This window comes from Mesoplodon bidens (genome assembly GCF_964165515.1).
Source record: "Mesoplodon bidens genome assembly, chromosome: 7".
Classification (NCBI taxonomy): Eukaryota; Metazoa; Chordata; class Mammalia; order Artiodactyla; family Ziphiidae; genus Mesoplodon; species Mesoplodon bidens.
The window spans coordinates 91,236,047-91,258,221 of NC_138164.1; the positions used below are offsets into that span (position 1 = coordinate 91,236,047).

The following is a 22,175-nucleotide window of genomic DNA, read 5'->3' on the forward strand; positions in this document are numbered from 1 at the left end:
TTACTGGGAGGTGTGAACAAATTGGGACCTTAACTGCAACAGTCCACCTCAGCATGAAGTTGAAACATACAGAGAAGCAATGGATGATTTATCTGAGTTGACGGGCAAGTAGTATTATCTATAGTAATTATTCTCATTATGATCTTTGCCAAGTACCACCATAAAGGCATGTTAACAGTTTATCACCTATTTAAAGGACACTGAAAAGAAATAAGAATTACTAAAATTAGAATATTAACATAGCACTGCACTGCCAGGAAGAATAGAAACTTTGCCACCCATTCTAGTTGAGTGGTTTAAATTGTGCAAAGATTTCTTTTAAAAAATTGTTTTAGAACAAGCTGTTTTTTTTTCTTGAATTTGCAAGGAGTCTGCTCTTGCTAATCAGATTTAAATACTTAACCTCAGATTTTTATTAAGAAATATTAGCTTATGAAACAAATACAAATAAAGAAGACAATGCCTACCCTATTGAATGATTTCTCTGTTTGCTTCATAATTTTACCATAACAATATAATTTTATTAAAGACTGGCTATATCATTGCCATAGCTGTGGGAGAAACTTCACCTCTGTTCAAGTTCAGTTGATCACAGGAATCTCTGATCATTTAGGAAGATTTTAGGATGCCACATCCAAGAGCAAGCCCATTACGCATCTATGTTTCTAGCCTCCCCAACTTGCCACTTCAGTTTCCTCATTCCTGCTAGAGCAGGACTGCATGACCCTTCAGAATGGGGCCGTTAGATGGTCCAAAAAGTTTTGCAGGTGAAAAATAGGGGAAGCCAGTGATCTGGTGGTCATTAAGATATCTTTAAAAAATTTGTTTTAAAACTGAAGGAAAAATGAAGATTCAGCCACTTGCAGACAACCAGATGATGTTTCAGGTCCTTTTCCTCATGTAGGCTTTTGTTGATGGCTATTTTGTTGTTCCATGACTGGAACTAATGAGCAAGGATAGAGAAGCAACAGCCATTCGCAATGGGTACTTCAGTGCAGTGATTGGTCATGATTGTTCAGCAGTTGATTAATCCCCACCCCCAAGATTGTTCTTCCAGGATCCATGTACACCCATACTCGGAATGGGGACTATTGAGTTCAATAGACTTAAACTGCAACCTCTCAGGTGACACTTACTTTCAAAGACATTTTTGTTACTGTCATGAGTGGACACACACACACACGCACAATACATATATCTCACTCTCGTTTTTGACCAGAAATTCTGAGTTGACAGGTCCATGTAAACATAAGTCTATAAGCTGGTGCAAAGAATAAAGCCGAGCTGGGTTTTGTTTTTTTTTTTTCCCCTCCAGAAATGTGTTCATTCATACCGTTCCTCGGAGCAAGAGTAATAGCCAGAAAATCGTTTCAGGATTAAATGAGGGAAAGGGTATGCAAATGCTTCAAAAACCATTAAATATTTTGTGCATGTGAAATAGGTTGCAAGGAGCCTTTCCTTCTGGACCTCAGTGAAAGCCTCTTTGTGCCAGTGAAGCCAGCGGGAAGAGTAGGGATCATTAACTGTGAGGTTCTGAAAATGATCCAAAGGTGTGTGTGTGTTTGCACACCCAGCGCTCAGTGATCAAATAGTTAATGCCTCATTCATATTTTCCCGAACTACATTCTTTGTATTACTTTTATGGTGAAAGAGATTGTGGCCAAATAAACTGGGAAGTGCTGAATTAAACACAACAAGATGAGTCTCTTTCTGACAGGACTGATGAGAGCCTTTGATATGCTGATGTGCTGTAGGAATATCCAGAGGGAGTATAGTAATTGACATCTCCCAGACTCGTGCTTGTCTGTGCATCCTTGGCGGGGAGCATCTCCTGTGGCTGCAGCGGTGCTCTGTGGAACGCTCGTGGCTAACTCTGCCTTATCCCACGGTTGTGAGCGGGCACTTTCATTGTGCATGGTTTTTAGGGTGCTTAAGTGCACAGAAGTGTACAGGACTGAGATTCCCAAATTCCCAGAGGATGAGAGGGGGATGGGAGGAGGAGGAAGAGGAGCTGGATACGCAGCTTCCACTTAAGAAGCTGTTTACTTATGGGTCAAAGGCTGCATTTTTTTTTTTTTTTTTTTTTTTTGTTACGTGGGCCTCTCACTGTTGTGGCCTCTCCCCTTGCGGAGCACAGGCTCCGGACGCACAGGCTCAGCGGCCATGGCTCACGGGCCCAGCCGCTCCGCGGCATGTGGGATCCTCCCAGACCGGGGCACGAACCCGTGTCCCCTGCATCGGCAGGCGGACTCTCAACCACTGCGCCACCAGGGAAGCCCAAAAGGCTGCATTTTTAAAAAAAATTTTATTTTATTTCTTTATACAGCAGGTTCTTATTAGTTGTCTATTTTATACATATTGGTGTATATATGTCAATCCCAATCTCCCAATTCATCCCACCACCACCACCACCCGCTTTGCCCCCTTGGTGTCCATACGTTTGTTCTCTACGTCTGTGTCTCTGTTTCTGCCCTGCAAACCGGTTCATCTGTACCATTTTTCTAGGTTCCACATATATGCGTTAATATACGATATTTGTTTTTCTCTTTCTGACTTACTTCACTCTGTATGACAGTCTCCATCCACATCTCTACAAATGACCCAATTTCGTTCCTTTTTATGGCTGAGTAATATTCCATTGTATATATGTACCACACCTTCTTTATCCATTCGTCTGTTGATGGGCATTTAAGTTGTTTCCATGTCCTGGCTATTGCAAACAGTGCTGCAATGAACATTGGGGTGCATGTGTCTTTCTGAATTATGGTTTTCTCTGGGTATATACCCAGTAGTGGGATTGCTGGATCATATGGTAATTCTATTTTTAGTTTTTTAAGGAACTGCCATACTGTTCTCCATAGTGGCTGTATAAGTTTATATTCCCACCAACAGTGCAAGAGGGTTCCCTTTTCTCCACACCCTCTCCAGCATTTGTTGTTTGTAGATTTTCTGATGATGCCCATTCTAACTGATGTGAGGTGATACCTCATTGTAGTTTTGATTTGCATTTCTCTAATAATTAGTGATGTTGAGCAGCTTTTCATGTGCCTCTTGGCCATCTCTATGTCTTCTTTGGAGAAATGTCTATGTAGGTCTTCTGAAGGGCTGCATTTTATTCCAGTCAGTTTTCCACTGTAGGGGCCAGATGCCAGTAGGGCTGAATTTGGACAATTGACATCAGAACAACAAGGGATTTGGTGAACCTCTGCATAGCTGCTTCCTGATTGTCTCCCACAGAGGGGAAGGCCGTGGGTCTTTAGCTCAGCCCACCCACAGGCTGATGTGATCCAAGGAGCATGAGCCTTAGCAGGGGTTCCCAAGAGCCCATTTTCCCACAGGTTCCAGAACACCAGTGAGTGGCCCCAATGGAAGGCAAGAAGGCCCTGTGGCTTACCCTGTGTAAGGCCTGCCTCATCTGGGACATTGTAGGAGACAGAAAGGGAAGGGGCTCCGGGCTGTGGCGAAAACTCCTACCCACAGGGGGAGCCCTGGCTTCCAGGGCTGATTCGCCACTCCCAACTCTGTTCTGGACAAAACACCTCGCCTCCTGAAATTCCTCACTTGCTAACAAAGGTGACAATCACCACGTCAGTGAGTTGTCATAAGGATGCATTAACAGTTTGAAAGCATTCAGCACAGTCCTTGGCACGTGGTAGGTGCTTGTGATGGGGACCTTTTGGAGAACATGGGTGGTGTCTTCATATCTCTATACACCTGTATACCTGACACAAATCCCAGCACAGAGGAGGTGCACGTAAAGTCTCTCCTGAATGAATGAATAGCTCAAATTGGTAGATTCAAATGTAAGTCGTTGCCAGTTAGCTTGAGTGGCTTAATCTTTAGGAGTCAAGCTATATTCTGTAAAGACACCAGCCGAAGAGAACCATGTTTTATGCATGTCCCTCAAGATGCCATGTGAATCAAACACTCTGCAACGCTATCCAAAGTGCTGCGATTTAAAAAGAGGGCACGCTTACAAATGCCATCACTGCCTTGTCCCTAGTCACTGGGGGTTCATGAAAAAGAGATGGGAATGGAGGGCTGCGCTCGTTGAACTTCTCTGTAGAGCCCGGCACTGGTAAACACACTTCACAACAGCCAGGTCCTTAACCCATGCTGTGTGTTGGGTGTGTTTTTTTCCTTTTCCTGTATCGTGTCTTCTTTGTGGATAAAACCGGAATGAAAGGCTGCAGACACAAACTGTGCGAATAAAATAACCTTGAGAGGAGGCTGCTCTAGTTGAAACTTACCGTCTCCCTGTTGCTATGGTTACCTCCAGCAGGTCGCCCAGTGAGAGTGGCTCTGTCATCAGCAACGAATCAGGGAAGCCCAGCTCGGGGAGGCGCTCACCCCAGAATGTAATGGCACAGCAGAAAGTGACAAAGGAGGAGGCATGGAAGAGAAATGGTGAGAAGCCTTCCCTGCCAAGCAGCATCCCCAAGCCCAGCGCACACGTGCGCGCACACACGTGCACAGGCTCGCACACCAGTGTGCTTTAAACCACCGCCCACTCTTCTCTCTACTGTGTCCCGCAAAGGTCCTACCTACCTAGTGCCTTATGCCCTTCCCTGAAATACTCTGTTTCACTTCCTCTGCCCTCTGTGCTTATGGAATTGTGCAGGGCCTGAGAAAAACCCTATACAGATTGAGCTGATGTTTGCTTAGAGACTTTTCTCATTTGGGGGTGAATTGCCTAGATTTGTAGCACCAGGTCCACGAGGGTGGCAGGTTTCTGAAACGCTGCTTGTCTTGGAGAGTCCCCTCATTTTCTTGCCCTGACTCGCTTGATAAGTTTCAGGGCTTCAGTCTGTGCCAGTGAGTCCAGATATTACAAACCCACCTCTCCCAGAAAAATCAAGACAGTACTAAATCTGTCATCATAAAAATCAGCCTGTGCTTGTCTTTATTCTCCAGGGGAACTTAACCCTTTAGTTTCTCCCTCGTGCAGATCTTTTCACCACCTATAAAGGATTGGTGTTGGGGGTTATTTACAAGTTGTCAGCGCTGCCTTAGTGTGCTGTGGCACCACCCGGAGATCTCATCTCTTAGACATCGTTATGCAGCCTCCTTCCTCCTCATCCCACTTTTGTTCTGAGCCTCATCTCCACTCCGTCCTTCTGTGTGTGATGCTGGCTTACTAAAGCCCAGATTCAGGGAACCAGTGCTGCCACTCAGATCAGGGAAAATTCCTTTTGGATATCAAAGCGTTGTAGGTGGAGTCCTACAGAAATGCTGGGTGAAAAGGCAAACAATCTGGCACTCTGGTTAGCTGTGCTTCCCTTTTGCAGGAATTTGATGAAGTGTGGTTCAGGACTCTCCCTTGAAACTAGTGCCAGAATATAATTTTGTTTTTGAGCGTCACTTACTTCTTTCTTTTTTCTGACCAAAAAAGAAAGAATGGCACAATGGATTTGTCTTCTGCATGGAAAATGTGGTCCCTGTTCCCATTTCCAACCATTATATAAAGCATTTCTTTAAACTGTCAAACTGATTTGATTCTTTCATTTTTTCTTTTTCTGATCCCCCCATGCCACTCAGAGACTGTGCTTTCCACACCAGAATCAGGGTGTGACCTGTGGGGTTTTCCTGGAATATCACCCTACCCGGGTCCACTAGAAATTCTGCCCATCGGCAGTCTGCCAAGGCAGCTCACAGCGGGCCACAGGAGCTGTGGCTTATAAAGGGAGATGTGAACTTAGCCACTTTCTCCTCTTTCCTCCCAGAGTGAGATGCTAAGGAAGGTGGTCAGAGGGAGTGAGGCAACCCAGAGACATGTAGTGAAGCCATAGGGGAAAGTTGTTTTAACCAACTGCGGTGACTGCCATTGCCTCTAACCGAGATGCCCTCCTACACCCATCACACCCCTCCTTCCCTCCTTCCTTTATATTCTTCCCAGAAATGTATAAAGTCGAGTCAAAGTCCATCCTCCCCCAGATACCCCATCACCCACCCCAGTCCTCAAATGGCCTTCAATAACTCAGTGTGTGTCTCTCTCAGACTTTTTTTTACTATGCATATGACAACACACATGTATCAACACATGTTTTTTGTTGTATTGCTTTATTTTATTTTGTGCAATGGGATCAATGTACATACTGTTCTGTGCCCTTTTTCTTGCTTAAAAATATGCAATATACAGGCTCCTCTGTCAGTAAATACCCACTGACAAGATGATGCCTTTCCCCGTGCCCTGCATTTAATCTGTAGAAGAGGAGTGGGCGGGGTCAGTTTCAGACCCCATCACTCCCCACCCAGTTGGTGAGGCATTGACTTGCCTAAATGTTCCCACTGACCTTCCTCTTCTTGTTTTCCCACCCTCTCTACCTGCCTTCTCATTCTGTTTAGGTCACTTTGATTATTTAAATATCAGGTTCAGAAATAACAACAGCCGGGTGCATGAATAAAATGCAATTACTGTACCAGGTTGAGGTTTTAACGTGTTTGTTGTATTAAAAAGCCATCCTTTCTCCAAGTTTACCGTGCTTCATTGCATTTTATTTTTGCCAGAAGTAAACCCAGTGAATTTTCAGACTTGGTCACTTCTCTTTGACCAAACGTTCTCATTCAGGGAGGTTTCACTTTGAAAATTTCAACTAGAAATGAGAGGACCAACTCATTTAATGTAAAATTCAACAGATGCTGAAGCACATCAGGATTCTAGACTGGACCTTCAATGGAACCTACACTTGTCCTTTTTTTTATCACAGGGCTCCACTTTATCACAATACTAGGTTAGAGTTTACCAAAAATATCAATAGCATATTTTATTGTATTAGAAGATGAACAGAAGGAGGGAAGGAAGCAGGGAGGGAGAGAAGGAAGAAAGGAAGGAAGGAAGGAAGGAAATAACGTTGAATGGAATTGTGGAAAAACTAAAAGGTGTAGTTCCATCCCATTGTCAGCTTGCAAAAAGTACGTGATTGTGTGAATGTAGCCTCTGAGAATAGATTATTCTCTTGGTATGGAATAATCAGGAGTTGTTTTTATGGCTCAGTATCCATTCTAGAGGTTAGGGTTACTGAGGTTAATTAATAAATGTTCATGTACCAGGCTATCATTCTAAAAGTCTTCTTGTTTTCCACCAGGTTTGTTGCATATGTAGCTTCTAATTTTCTACTTTTTTGTGAAGATAAGAACTTTAAAAGGAAAAGACACTATTCCACTAGCAACACGGCTGGGGGTGGGTGGGGGGGAGGTCCTTGTAGCTCAATGGCCTTGTTAGTTACCATAACTGCAGGCAGTTTTAGAGTCTGTTTCAAGGTGATGTTTAAATATAAGTGGGAAAGACAGATGCGAGAGCTAGGATTTTGAAAGCAGAACAATTCGGCATTCTCTCAACTAAATACAGATACTTAAACTTCTGAACCCAAACCAGTGTCACCTTAGAAAGAGTGTTTTCCAGGAAAGAGTTAAAAATGAGTTCAAGGTGAGAACATTGTGTATTTATACCTTCAGTCATTTAGAAGAAAGAACCTCCATAAACCCTTAAGGGTGCACCTTCCTTTAAGACCCCAAGATTTCACAGCCAGGTTTCAGAATCTAATCACACCTTGCCTCCTAGTTCTCGTGGGGCAGGTGGGACAGGAGGAGGACAAGCATCAGAGAGCTTGGAGGATGAATCACTGCTTTCTTAGTAGGAGCCCTTGAGGATTTGCCAGAAATATTAGCTCAAAAACAGTTTCAGTTTATTCTTTCTTTGCCTTCCCAGTGAGATGAAGACTCGCTTATTATTTGATAAGCAACACCAGAGGGCAGTGATTCTAGTTGTAAATTATTTGTCTTTGAGCTTTAATAAAGATTCCCCCCAAAAGAAAATGTTTTGTTTAAGAGCATTTCCTGCTTCACATGGGAAGATTCTCCCCATGCCAGTTCAAACATAAAGAAATGAAATCTCCCTTTCCAGCCTGATTTACTGAAGTTCACACCAGCCATGCACATAAAACACAAATAGATACAGGGTGGATGCTTGGGGGCATTTACCGTGATGATGTGATGATGTTCTAGGATACTTCCTCAATTTCACTGTGGCCCTTTTCTTTAGCATTGTCTCATGCTTTTTTCTTTAGGGACAAATTATGCTTTAAATATACCCACGAACCTGCTGTACTCACATAACATTTTAATGTATTAATATTTAATGCAATGCCTTTTAATGTATTTTTTTCATACAGTCCTTTTGGGGGGAGGATAATTATTTTGCTCTTAAAGAAACCTAGAGGAATTATTGTGCAGATCTGAATATGACTTTGAGTGATAGTGGAAAGGAACTGCAGTTGATACAGTTTCCAGGGTGTTCTTTTCCTGTCTCATTATAGTTATACTCCCCCCTTTCCCTCCACGGGGTGAGGAGTAAGGGTGTCACAACCCAGGAGCAATAAGAATGCGAGGTATCATGTCTTCAACCTCGGAATGGTTAACTTTTACATGTTTAATTGTTCTGCAGGTACTAACAGCATCTCTTTTTCCAAGTCAGGAAATTTTAGTCATTCCTTTATTCATTCATTTATTCAGCAAATCCCTATTGAAAGCCAACTGCATGTGAGACATTGCTAAATGCAAAGGCATGAGCCTTTAAAAAGATGGGCAAGAATGGAGCTCTTCTATTCTAGTGGCAGGGGGTGGGAGCCGATTAAATCAATACAACAAATCACTAGTGATAAATGCATTGAAGAAAATACAACAGAGTGATGAGGTGAGTTTTTTTTCGATTGGTGGATAAGGAAAGTCTTTTTTAAGCTGCAACTTGAAAAATAAGAAGGAACTAGGCATGTAAAGATCTGGGGAAAGAGCAAATGCAAAATCCTGGAGGTGGGAACAAGCCTGCTGTGTTCAAGAAGGCCATTGTGGCTGGAACGGAGTGGCTCAGGGGAGAAGCGGGAAATGAGCTCAGCAAGGTAGCCAGGGCCACATGGTACAGGACCTTGTAGGTCACAGTAAAGTCTCTGGATTTTATTCTGAGAGAGAGGAAGCCTTCAGAGGGTTCTGATCAGAGGAGTGCTGTGATCTGGTTATCTTTTGAAAAGATAATCCATCCTGGCTGCTGGTGGAGTGTGTATTTTAGAGGTAGGAGGACAAGAGTGGAAACTCAGAGGAGGGGCATTGTTTAGGAAGTGTATTGGTTACTTATCACTGCGTAACAAATTACCCCAACATCTAGCAACCGAAATGACAATCTAAATTTATTATCTCACGTAGTATCTGTGGGTCAGGAATTCAGAAGTGGTTTACTTGGGTGGCTCTGGGTTCAGAGTATCTCATGAGGTTGCAGTCGAGATATTGGCCTGGGCTGTAGCCATTGAAAGGCCTCGCCGGGCCTGCAGAACCCACTCATACGATGGCTCACTCACATGATTGTTGTCAGGAGTCTCAGTTTCTTGCCACATGGACGTCTCCATAGGGCTCCTTGAGTGTTTGCGTAACATGACAGCTGACTTTCCCTACAGGGAAGTGATCCAAGAGAGAGCAAGGTGGAAGAAACGATGCTTTTTTATGACCTAGCCTTGGAAGAGATACATTGCCATTTCTGCAGTTTCCTGCTTTGTTACGCAGGTTAATCCTATGTGGTTGTGAATATCGGGAGGCAAGAATTACTGGGTGCCATATTGGAGGCTGGGTTTCGTAGGAGTTGTCTGGTGGGAGATAATGGTAGGAAAGCAAGAATTGCCCAGCAAAACTACACTCTCAAAAGATATATGCATCTGGTAACACATCTGAATAGAGATTTTTCTCTGTCATTGGCTTCTTGGTGGCCTGCTATTTACAAATAAGTCCACAGAACCCCCAAATACTCCAATTATAACCCACGGTTAGACTCTGAGGTGTTTTAGCCACATTGCAAAATAACAATTTACTTGGCTTAATTTGACAAATCTTCTGTGATTCTGATAAGTGACAGAATGGTACAAACTATGTTTCTCAATAATTTAAATGACATCCCAATCTCTCGAGACGGGAGGAAAGGTGAATACACTTCTATTACGTTCGTATTTCATATAACACCTATTTTGCTCCTAAATTGCCGGCTGGCTTGGTTGTTTGAACAGGCTTAATTTATCTCTTGCCGAGCCATGTTCAATAAACTGTCATTCGTATAGTTACTTAATGGGGATGTGCTTTAAGAACAAGTAAATCAGCAAGATACCGCTGGCCCTCCAACGTCCTCCGTCAGCTTAGCTATGGAAGTGCAAGCAGATGGCTGTCTTTCAGCAATCACAGCAGAATCCTCTGTCAGAGGGGAGAATTAATTTAACAGAGTGTAGGTGGAAATCGCTCTACTTAATTAGGGGAGTCGTCTGTAGCTTTAAATTCGTTTCTCTGGTGGTTATTCCTTACCTTTCTTTTGTTTAAGACACATGAAAGAAACCAAACCCTAGTCATTGAAGAAGCAGTCTTTAGAAAGAAAGAAAAAGTTTCAGGAGCAATTACTGTGGCTGGTTGACCAGGGAAGGCTCGTGAGCTTCACATTATGCCAAAATGGGTAGCTTTGGTGGCAGAGACTAAACTGAATGCTGTTATTCTCTTGATCGTCATATTTTAAGAATAGTTGCCAGGTTTGGCCAAATGGCACTTTTCCCATCTCCGACTCAAACATAGAGAACAAATTTACTTTTTTTTTTTTTCAAGTGTGTTCTGTCACAGTTTTGAAGGAATGGTTTTTACTTTTTGAATTCAAACCAGTGGAGGGGTGAAGAGTGTAGATCTTAAATTAAAAAAAAAAAAAAAAGAAAGAAAGCCATGAGCAGGAGTGAGCCATTGGCACAGAACCAGACACTGTCATTCCTGAGGTCATTTTGAGTAAAGTCAATGTCCTTCGGCTGTGAGCCTCTCATATACTCCCCCACGATGGTGTAGCTTCCGCACACCAGAAAATCAATGTGCTTATGTTGTGCTTTAGTGCCGGCGAGTGACGAAGAGGAAGGAGCAGTCCTCTTTGACAACTCTGGCAAGGCGGCCGCTGATCCCTTTGACACGTCTTCTGGGTCTGTGCAGCTCATCGGAATAAAACCCACAGCCCTCCCCGTGGTGCACCCCACCTCGGACAGGAGCCAGGAGCCAGTCGTACTCAACGGTGAGGTAAGCACCTGAGGACCAGAGCAGGAGAGAGCGGGTGCAGCCAGGCCTCCGTGGATGCGGACTAAGGAGTAGCACCTGCGGGGGGGGTGGTCCTGGGTGCAGGTTGCATCCAGGTGTACGGGGCTCTGGGGGTCATTTTTACCTCTGCATGCACGGGCCTCAGCAGAACTAATCAGGACACAAGTCACCCCAAACCAGTTTGCTGAGTGATGTTTTCAGAGCATTTTCTACCTTCATTAGAAAGCCCAAAGGGGACTTTTTAAAAACTGTAATTGTGAAGAGAAACATAAATTCTGCTTCCCCAGCACCTCACCCACACAGCCTGCTCTCTTTCTTGATACTAAACTGGTCAGGATGGCACGTCTGTTGCAGTGGTGGTGAGAGGCGCTTGAATTGATAGGGGACCAGAGGAGATCCAGACCGGTATGTGGCCCACTATCTAGGCTTTGAAATGACTTTTACTCCTTTGAGCAAGCTTGAAACAACCCTTTGCCTGCTTCCAGGAGGATATCGATGGATATCATGATATTAATCAATTTTCCTAAGTCTGAAAAAAATTATTAATGTACACGAGAATAATGATTCCACCAAAGATAAACAGATAGATGGATGGATGGGTGGGTGGATGGATGGATGGATGGATGGAGATAGATAGATAGATTGATAGAGGCAGTTTAGGGGAGAGCAAGAGAGTAAATTGGGTAAAAATTATCTGCCATTTCTCCATCTCCTGCAGCAGAATGGTCACTGGGCTGAAGATGTTTATGATCCTTTAAGGCCATGCATATGGAACCTGCATGTGAATATGTTACACATGTATGCACGCACACACGTACTTTCATATATTTTTCTCTGTTGTTAAGCTGTCAGGTTGGCTTTTCACTTCATTAGTTTATACCCAGCTATGGTTACCTGCATCAGGAGGGAGACTGCCTAAGCTTTAAAGTCTCTTTACCATCACACCTGGAGGAAAATGCGACAGCCCCATACAGCTGGGTATTGTAAGCGCACTTTAGCGGCTTGTCTGCATCCCCCATCCAGGCCACGTATAAAAGCCTGTTACAGACCTGATTCAGGAAGCTCCTCTGGTTTTCTGGACAGAAAGACCGAACTGCCCAGAGGTGTGATGAGTTGAGGTTCATCAACTTTTAAAAAGAACTTAACTGGGAATTCCCTGGTGGTCCAGTGGTTAAGACTCAGTGCTTTCACTGACGTGGCCCAGGTTTGATCCCTGGTCGGGGAACTAAGATCCCACAGGCCACGCGTCATGGCCAAAAATAAATAAATAAAAATAAAAAGAACTTAACTGGTTGTGGACTTATAGAGCACTTCTATTCCAACCCCATTTTTTTTAGACAAAGAAACTGAAGCCAGAGGGCTCAGGTGGCTTGCTCAAAGTTGCACTGCAGGTTATTGTGACAGCATGATGTTCAGGCCCCCTGGCTCCCTGTCCAGTGCTCCTTCCCTCTCTTTGACTTCCTGTGGCCCATTAGTGATAAAAAGCATTGTGCTTGAAAGAGTATGGACTCTCCAGCCATGATGCAAGAATGTGAATCCTAGCTCTTCTACTTACTATCTTTGTGACCTTAGGCAGGTTAATTTATCTGTGCCTCAGTATCTCCATCTGTACAATGGGACTGTTGTGAGGATCAAATGAGTTCATACATGTAAAGCACTTAGAAAAGTGCCTAGCATACAAGTACATTATTATTACTGTCATCATCATCATTAGTCAGCTAACGAGCAAGGATTCACTGATCATGTACTTTATGCCCTTTGGCCCTATAATTTGGGAACCTGTATATCTTCTTAAAGCCAATCACAGCCAGTGAATCTTTCCTTGTACACAGTTCTGCCACTGGACGTGCAAGCCCAGTGATTAGAGGCCTCTGAGGTTATCACTAACGCACTGGTAACTGCTCTTCATTAAGACCCTCTGCCCAGTATGGGCCCAGGTGATGGCTGCCATGCCTTGATCTTTTCATCCCAGCTTAGCCATGTGAATGTCATGGGGACAGATTCCAGATCTCGGCTAAATCTAACTTACCACTCGCTTTTTCTGCCAGGCCCATCACCCTGTCACAGGAGCACAGATGAGCATTTTCCCTGTCCAGAAATGGATGCATGTTACACTTTGGTAGCCGAAGGAATAGACCTTGCTGACATGTGGATTGAAAAGGAGCCCTGAACTGTTCTCTGTAATTTACTGCCTTGTGGCATTTGAGGCAGATTGTCTTATAATTTTCCTCTTTCTCCTCTTACGGGCAGCTTGTATAAGTGAAGAAAGTACAGCCTCAAAACCATAAATTTTCCTTTTATGAATTATAGGTAACTCTTTGAAATATTATTTTAAAGAAAACATAATAACAGCAAAGTTCAGAAAGTAAGAAAGATCACTGTAACTTCACTACCCTAATATATCCTCTGTTTTCATTTTTTCCACCTTCAAGCTTTTGATCAAACTCATGTATATTTTAGAACCTCATCATAGACAGACAACTTTATATCTTGTATCTTAAGCATTTGCTGTGTTGCTGTTGTCTTTCTGACGATCATTGTGAATGACTTGATTGAGTAGGTGCACCATTGATTGGGAAACTACTCTCCCATTGATCAAACCAGGTATTTTTGGTTTTAGTTCTCATGCATGACTTTTAAAAAGTTTTTATTTTGAAAACAATTTTAGATTTACAAAAGAGTTGCTGTAATAGGACAGAGAATTCCTTTACCCAGCTAGTTCTTTACCTGCTACCCCTACTGTTAACATGTTATGTAACCATAGAATAATGATCCAACCCAAGAACATAACATTGGTACAATACGATTGACTAATGTGCAGATCTCATTTGAATTTCACCGGTTTTCCCGCTCTTGTCCTTTTCCTGTTCTGGACTCCAGTCCAGGATCCCACATGGCATTTAGTTGTCTTCTGAGTCTCCTCCAGTTTGGGACAGTTTCTCTGTCCTTCTTTGTGACCATTTTGTCTTTCATGACCATTACTCTTCTGAAGCCAGTTACCATGTAGAATGTCCCTCAGTTTGGATTTGTCTGGTGTTTTCTTACGACTGGATTGAGGTTATGAACTTTTGGCATAACTATGGGAATGTTGTGGCCTTTCATGGGCATTGCATCAGGAAGTACTTGATACTGATATGTCTGATTACTGGTGATGTTAACTTTCATCTTTGACTTTGAACTTCTCTTGGAATGTTGTTTCAGGAGAGATTCCAGAAATGGATTCCTGGCTCAGAGGATGTCATGCTACCTTCTTCTCTTTACTGGTTTTCTCAGTGGCAGGCAGAATGTGGGAACAATGAAAGATTTGTGAGATGCCACCAACCTAAAGATATCATCAGGGCCCAGGTTGGGGAGATCTTTGCAAGAGTTAGAAAAAGTATGTCTCTCAGTCTGTTTCTTCAAATGCTGTAAAAACAAAGCATCTAAGATGCAGCCTCGTGTTAGTGAACCTTGGGCTTTGTACATTGGTTGATACGTATCTTACCAGTGGATGAATTCATGGCTAGGATAACCTAGCAGTGTGGAGTGTCAGGACTGGACCCTCTGCTTGCACATTGAACCACATCCTGGGCATTTAGGAGTTTATCTTAGAGGATGGGCTATAGTTACTCAGGCTCATGACTCCGGAGCTAGCTGCACGGATCCTCGAATGGGCTTTCCTAAAACACCAGACTCTCACCACGACTTGTTGGCCAGACACAGCTAGTGCTATGTCTAATGCTCAAAGCCCCCAGGTGTTGGTTTGCGTTGTTACAGGCTGCTTCTCGCAACTGGCTCGCCCCTTCCTCTTTCCCTCCTGAAACAGGAGCCAGAAAGGATGCAACCAGAGTAACTCTCATGGGCAAGAGGAAGGAACAGGGACATTCTAAGACTTCGGTGCAGCCTGTGGCCTGTCGGCCTTCCTTTGTTCGTCCTGCCCCTGCCCCAGCACACCCACTCCCACAGTACTGCACCCATGCTGCTCAGCCCAAAGCCCCCTCACTGCCCCACTCCACCCACGTCTGCTCACCTTAGTGCTCTGTGCTCCCAAAGCTACTCATTCCCCTTCCCCTTCTCTCTGTCAAGCTCCCTCTCCCTTACTCTTAGATGTAAAGGAACCCCAAACAACCCACATTAACGATAATAACATTTTAAATTTTATTTATTTATTTATTTATGGCTGTGTTAGGTCTTCGATTCTGTGCGTGGGCTTTCTCTAGTTGCAGCGAGCGGGGGCCACTCTTCATCGCGGTGCGCGGGTCTCTCACTGTCGTGGCCTCTCTTGTTGCGGAGCACAAGCTCCAGACGCGCAGTTGTGGCTCACGGGCCTAGTTGCTCCGCGGCATGTGGGATTCTTCCAGACCAGGGCTCGAACCCGCGTCCCCTGCATTGTCAGGCAGACTCTCAACCACTGCGCCACCAGGGAAGCCCAGCGATAATAACATTTTAAAGTCATTCTCAGTGGTGGTCATGTTGCAAGCATGCCATGCATGTGAACTCATGCAAATCCTCACAACAGCCCTACGAGGGCAGTAGTATTATCTCCCTCTTCACCTAACGAATCTGAGGCACAGAGAAGTTAAGTAATGTGCCCAGGCTCACGTAGCTAGGGAACGACAGAGCTGGGATTTAAACCAGGCAGTTGATCTGGTTCCCAGAACCTATACCTTTAGCCACAGCTTTATGCTGCTCCATCATTAAAATGTAAATGACTGAAAGCAACAGTATTATCCTCCCAGGTGTGTGTTTGCATATTAACCCAGTGAACTCTGGTGAACATTTCATGAAGAGTTGGGAATGAGTGAGAGACAGAGATTGACTTTAAAAGGAGATTCTTCCCCTGTGTTGCTTGCAAGTAAGTTTGGCTCAAGTGGGGACCCTGCTCCTATGCTTACCTGTGACAGTGGGGGGAACTGGGGGAAAGAGGGGAGCAGTTCCCTCAGCAGAAGGGAGTACTGCCGGCCTTGGTTTTTGGAGTCTTGATGTTCTAGCAGATTTTAAGTTAATTATCCAAATAGAAGACCCTTAAGAAGAAAGAGAGCTTAATCTAAAGTATCGTCAGCAGCATGGGCAGTGAGTCAGGGATTCATGGGCCCGACTGGCCAGAAGCCCAGCATCCCAGGCTGTGGGTCCTTGCTACCTGGGGGACTTTCAAGTCCAGGAGGGACACAAAGGGGGTAAGACAGCCATACCCCTCCCTCCCTCTGTCCCCCGTTGGCATTGGCTGCAACAGTGAGGAAGCTCCTGTGCCACGTCCCGCCCGGGGGCCTCCGGGAGCTCCTCCTCTCCTCCCTGGCCTCGGCCCCTCTGCATATCTCACGTATCTCAAGGCCACAGCCTGTCTCCCTCTCCTCCCAGAGCTCGGCTCAGCCTGACTTGGGGGTCAGGCCTCAAGTTTCTGACCCCAGGACCATTGGACCTTATGCCTTCTCGAACCCCCTAATCCTTTCTTCAAACATGCTGTTTTGTAGCCGTCTAATATAGAACACAGACGGGAGCATGGAGGGCTGCTCTGTTGGTTGGGGACCAGACCCAACAGCTTAGCTGTCTTCTTTTTTTTTTTTTTTGCGGTACGCGGGCCTCTCACTGTTGTGGTCTCTCCCGTTGCGGAGCACAGGCTCCGGACACGCAGGCTCAGCAGCCATGGCTCACGGGCCCAGCCGCTCCGCGGCATGTGGGATCTTCCCGGACCGGGGCACGAACCCATGTCCCCTGCATCGGCAGGCAGACTCTCAACCACTGTGCCACCAGGGAAGCCCATTAGCTGTCTTCTTGCTGCCTCCATACTTTCCTGGCTCCTGAGGACTCTCCTGGAGCTCTGGGGCAACAGTTCTTAACCCCAGGTCCCTGGACTTGCTGAAGCTATTGGCTTTTAGAGGGCAAGACTCCTAATTCTCATAAGATTCTCAGCCGACCTTCCAAAATGACACAAATCCATGGAATATAATTTGAAAACCAATGCTCAGTGCCAGAGGTTTCTCACCCAGGTGCTGGACCAGAGTCAGCTCTGGGACTTTTTTCAAACTACAGATGCCCAGGCCCCACTCTTGAAGATTCGGATTCAGTAGGTCTGAGGTAGAGTCTGGGCCTCTTGATTTTTTGCCAGCTCTGTATCCAGCACCAATGCACTGCCCGATGACCGTTGCCTTGCACATCTTCCCACTGGAAAGACCCAACTCTGGCAAGCCCACACCAACCTCAGCCCTCAGCCATTCTTGGGGTGGAATCTACCAGTCCAGGGGCTTAGACTTTGGACCTTCTCATCCTGAGAGGCAGTGTACATGGTAGCTAACTGTGCAGACTCAGAGCTCTGACATGGGCTCTCCAAGGTCAAACCCTGACCCCACCACTGATTATCTGTGGGGACCATGAGAAAGTTCCTTAATCTCATCTGTAAAATGGGGAATGAAATAACCTGCCTATGGGTTGTCATGAAGGTTAAGAAGACTTCACTTCACACCCAATAAGTCACTCCAGTGATTGTACCTCGCTATAAGGGGAGCTCTTACTTAGTTGGCTAGGGATCCCAACTCTGCACTTTACTAAGTTAGCCGTTTTTGGGCTTCAGTTTCCTCATCTGTCAGGTGGAAGTCATCCCCACACTTACCAGACTTTCCATGATTGTCCCTTGAAATTACAGCTGTGAAAATGCTCTCTACATTATACATGATTATACAGATGTAGTCAAGTCCGATTACCAGCAGCACTAATGGTTCTCCATATTGTTCAGTAAGTGTCAGGCAGATTTCACCATTCAGCTCTGTTTGTGGGAATAACATCCTCATCATTTGTTACTTATTTAGCACAGTCATCTGCTTGTATCTTTGACAGGTAAGCTGGAACTGGTTGGCAATAGCAACCATGCCAGGCTTCTTTCAAGAAAGCTATAGGTTGACAAAAATAAGCTCTCAAGTGCAGGTCGATAGAGTGGGAAGACCTTGGGAGCAGGGTGTCTGCTCCCCTTTCCCAATCCCATTCATCTCAACTCTACTCTTTCAGGAACTGGCTGTCTTATCCAGCTGGACACCAGCCAGACAGCCAGGGGAGGCCACTGGGCTGCTCAGGGCTGGAGCTAGAGTCAGAACCCCAAGTCTAGCTGGGTTGCCAAGTCCGAGTCTTCCACACAGGGGAACCAAAAGGGTTTAGGCGGGACTGAGGCCCACACCACAAAGCTGAACGTGCAGAGTCAGGCCTAGACCTGAGTAGACTCGAATAGATGGGCAAGGAGGCCCTAAGGGAAGGTCTCAGGTGACTTAGGCAAGTGCCAGGCTCCATACTGTTTGTGGTCCACTCTTGAGGGCTGGTCTTGGCATGGGACACAGGTGGGTCTGGCTGGCTCAAAGGACCAGAGGTGAAGCCCAGGATGGCTTTTCCAGGAGTTGTGACTGTGTGATGAAGCTCCCTGTCTATGGGCTGTGCCTGGTCAGGTGTGGGCCTGAGACTGTCTCTCTCCCCAGGTGAACAAAGCCCTGAAGCAGAAGTCAGACATCGAGCACTATCGGAACAAGCTGCGCCTCAAAGCCAAGAGGAAGGGCTACTACGACTTCCCTCCGGTGGAGGCGAGCAAGGCTCAGATGGAAAGAAAAAAGATGTTTGAAAAAGGCCCAAAGGAAATCGAGCACGTTTTGGATCCAGACCCAGAAGTGTGTGCCCCCTTCACTGAGGCTAAAAACAGGTGCAGTCCCTAAGGGATTCTCTGAAGGTCGCTGTACCATTAGTGGGATGAGGGCAGGGTGTGCCTCGGGCAATACAGTCTGGGTCTCTGGATCTGTGTGTTACCTTAGGACTATCATCTTTGCAGGCTGCTGGTCTGGGCCACACTGGTCTGTACGAACAGGAGTTCCACAGTGAGTCTGGAAGAAAATAAAATTGAAGCCATTCAAAAAAAATACTTGTGCAAACAACCATAATTGTCCTTTAGCTTAATGATGTTCTCATACCTGTAGCTGTTTCAGAGCTGGGTTCAGATATAATTATCACCCGCCTGGTTATGCAACTTCCAGATCAAGGGACAGTGTATTCGTCAATTATTTTAATGGCTCTTGCATAAGAAAAACAGAACCCATGCCTCGCCTTTTCATTCAGCTTCAGTAAGTATTTACTGCACCGCTACTGCAGTCTCCATGCTGAGTTCCTCTTTCATTCATAGACTTGTTCATTCACTTGCCATTTATTGTCACCTGCTCTGTATTGGGCACCATGCATGATCCTGGATACTGTCATGGTCACATGTTCGTTCATTCAATTCATTCAAAATGTTATGGTGGACAGGACAGCCCAATCATTGCTTTCGTGGAGCTTAAGGTCTGGTGGGAGAGAAAGATCACCACCCCAGAAGTTCATTGCTCACAAGTGCAATGGGTGTTTGAAATGTGAGCTGCTGTGAGACAAAAAGGTGGGCCTGGCCTAGCAAGAGACGGGTGGGCCTGGCCTAGCAAGAGACGGGTGGGCCTGGCCTAGCAAGAGACGGGTGGGCCTGGCGGGTGGAATTGGCATCTCTCCAAGCTTTGCGGCTAATTCAGCAGGGGGTGGCCTCACCTACTGGGAAAAGGGGTGGAGGTCAGCAAAGCTAGATGGGCCCACCTCTCTTCTTTGCCTTCCCTCTGAGGTACTTCCCCAAAAGCATTTTCATGATTTGAGAACATCTCTTTCAAATACTCCTTGGCAGTGGCCCCTTGACTTTGAGCTGCCAGTGCTCCAACCCATCCTGTAGCCTTGGCAGACATACCCTCTTCAGAGGTCCCCGGGGAGGATAGGATGGTTCCTGGCCTGAGTGGGTATTTATTCAAAGCCAAAATGACTATGTGGCTTAGATGGAAGCCATAAAATCAAGCTGCTACATTTTATGAATGGAATCACCATAATTTATTTTTAATAATGAAAGGGGAGAATTCTAAGCCAGTGCTTCATTTACCAGGCTTCTCATTAGGCTTGGTGGGGATAACAAGCTGTTGATCTAAAATCACACTGTGATGGGATCACAACGTATGTGCCACCAAGTTGATAATTGTAGGAAAAAAAGAGAAGAACATATGTAGATTTTATTGGGAGGCTGGGGCTTCTTTAGCTTTCACTTTATACTTTGGGGCTTTTTACTTCAGGGGTCTTTGATAGACTAGGGTGGGGAGTTTTTTTGCTGGGTTTCCTGCTGATACTTGGAAAATGAATCAAAAGTCCTGTACAAGTAAGAGGAACTGAGTTTGGAAATTATTTGAGAAATGAAAATTTCCGTTAAGGTATTTTATAAGGAGAATGAACAAAACTTTTTTCTGGAAAGGTGTGTCTCCACTGCCTAACAAAAGGTCAGGCCAGATTCTTAAGGCCCTTTGATGGCCTGCTGATGCTGGGATTATATAGGTAATTTTTAGGAAATGTCTGTTGAAGAAATGATTTAATTAAAAATTTTTAAATTTATTTAATTTTTTAATTTAATTTTTTAAAATTTATTTAATTTTTTAAAAGTTAAGGGAAAAATAGAGATAAACACAAATCAGGTTGAGGTGGGGGGTAGGAAAGGAGATGGGGTCAGCAAGAGACTGGGACGAGAAGAGAAAGAGTAATAGAGAAAAGGAGAGAAACAGAGGCTCTTGGGTGCTATTCTTTTTTTTAAAAAAGTTTTTTTAAAAAATTAATTTAATTTATTTTTGGCTGTGTTGGGTCTTCGTTGCTGCGCGCGGGCTTCCTCTAGTTACAGTGAGCAGGGGCTGGCTACTCTCTTCGTTGCGATGCACAGGCTTCTCATTGCGGTGGCTTCTCGTTGTGGAGCACGGGCTCTAGGCGCACGGGCTTCAGTAGTTGTGGCACACGGGCTCAGTAGTTGTGGCTCATGGGCTGTAGAACGCAGCCTCCGTAGTTGTGGCGCACGGGCTTAGTTGCTCCGCAGCATGTGGGATCTTCCTGGACCAGGGCTCAAACACGTGTCCCCTGCATTGGCAGGCGGGTTCTTAACCACTGTGCTACCAGGGAAGCCCCTCGGGTGCTATTTTTGTCACACCCCACTGTTGACTCCAGGCACTGTCCACTGCTACCTGCTGTGTGTGTCACCTGTTATCACAGGTTAGACTTGCCTGTTAATTACTGTTCACAGTTCAACTTGTTAGAGGTTCTGCTCTCAGTGACCTAGCCCCTGCAAGGCACAAGTAAGGGACTCATTCTCTTGGCCAGAGGTAGCATCAGTAACCAGAATCTTACCCTGAGACCTAAATAAATCAAAGACAAAGTTTAGATTCCAAATGATGACTCATCCTGATACCCTTTAAAAGAGTTTTCACAGGGCTTCCCTGCTGGCGCAGTGGTTGAGAGTCCACCTGCCGATGCAGGGGACATGTGTTCGTGCCCTGGTCCAGGAAGATCCCACGTGCCACGGAGTGGCTAGGCCCGTGAGCCATGGCCGCTGAGCCTGCGCATCCGGAGCCTGTGCTCCGCAACGGGAGAGGCTACAACAGTGAGAGGCCCGCGTACCACAAAAAAAAAAAAAAAAAAAAAAAAAAAAGAGTTTTCACAGCTTTTTTTTTTTAAGTCAGAGCACACCCCCCTTTTTATGTTACAAACTCTTACCCAGAGACACAGAGTGTGTAATATAACTGAGGCAGGTGCTGTCGGAGGCCCCCTACATGTCCCCTCAGCCCCCCTATAGGCCAGCAGCATCCTTCATCTGTGACTCTGACATGAGCCCCCGACCAGAAGTGTCAGGTAGTTAATGTGCTCAGGAGCAGCTGTAGTCACTGACAGATGGGAACTGATGGATAAAGACCCCTGGCAGAAGAACTATACACTGTTGTAATAACCACGTTGTCTGGTTTCTGTGTTTGATGATTTGACATCTGGGACCTTGCCCCTGGAGAAACTGCCCCTCCCAGGGCTGGCTAGCCTTTTCTTAGGGATAGTAAGTCTCACGTGCAAGTGCACTTGTCAGACACAAACCAAACAAGCTAGAGCCCAGACTCCAGCTGCCTCTTGCACACAGGGCTTTTGCAATCTGAGCCCCAGTCTCCCTGCCCAAATCACCCTGGCCAGGTACCAGACAAACAGGGACAGCTCCCATGTCCCAGAGTCTGCCAGAATCTTTCAAGTGAGCCAGTCCTAAGCCTGCTTACCCTGCCTTG

The 22,175-nt window shown here is 45.4% G+C and overlaps 1 protein-coding gene across 2 annotated transcripts in view; it reads left to right on the plus strand.

The window, feature by feature from the left end:
• The window catches only part of KIAA1549L (KIAA1549 like), a gene marked incomplete at both ends in the record, with an annotated part of 287,743 nt that overhangs the window by 207,193 nt on the left and 58,375 nt on the right, over positions 1-22,175 (plus strand). For both annotated transcript variants that reach the window (XM_081241354.1, XM_081241355.1), the window contains 3 exons: positions 4,280-4,407; positions 10,895-11,073; positions 18,528-18,745. In XM_081241354.1, coding sequence (XP_081097480.1) covers positions 4,280-4,407; positions 10,895-11,073; positions 18,528-18,745 — 525 coding nt within the window. The remainder of the gene's footprint in view (positions 1-4,279; positions 4,408-10,894; positions 11,074-18,527; positions 18,746-22,175) is intronic.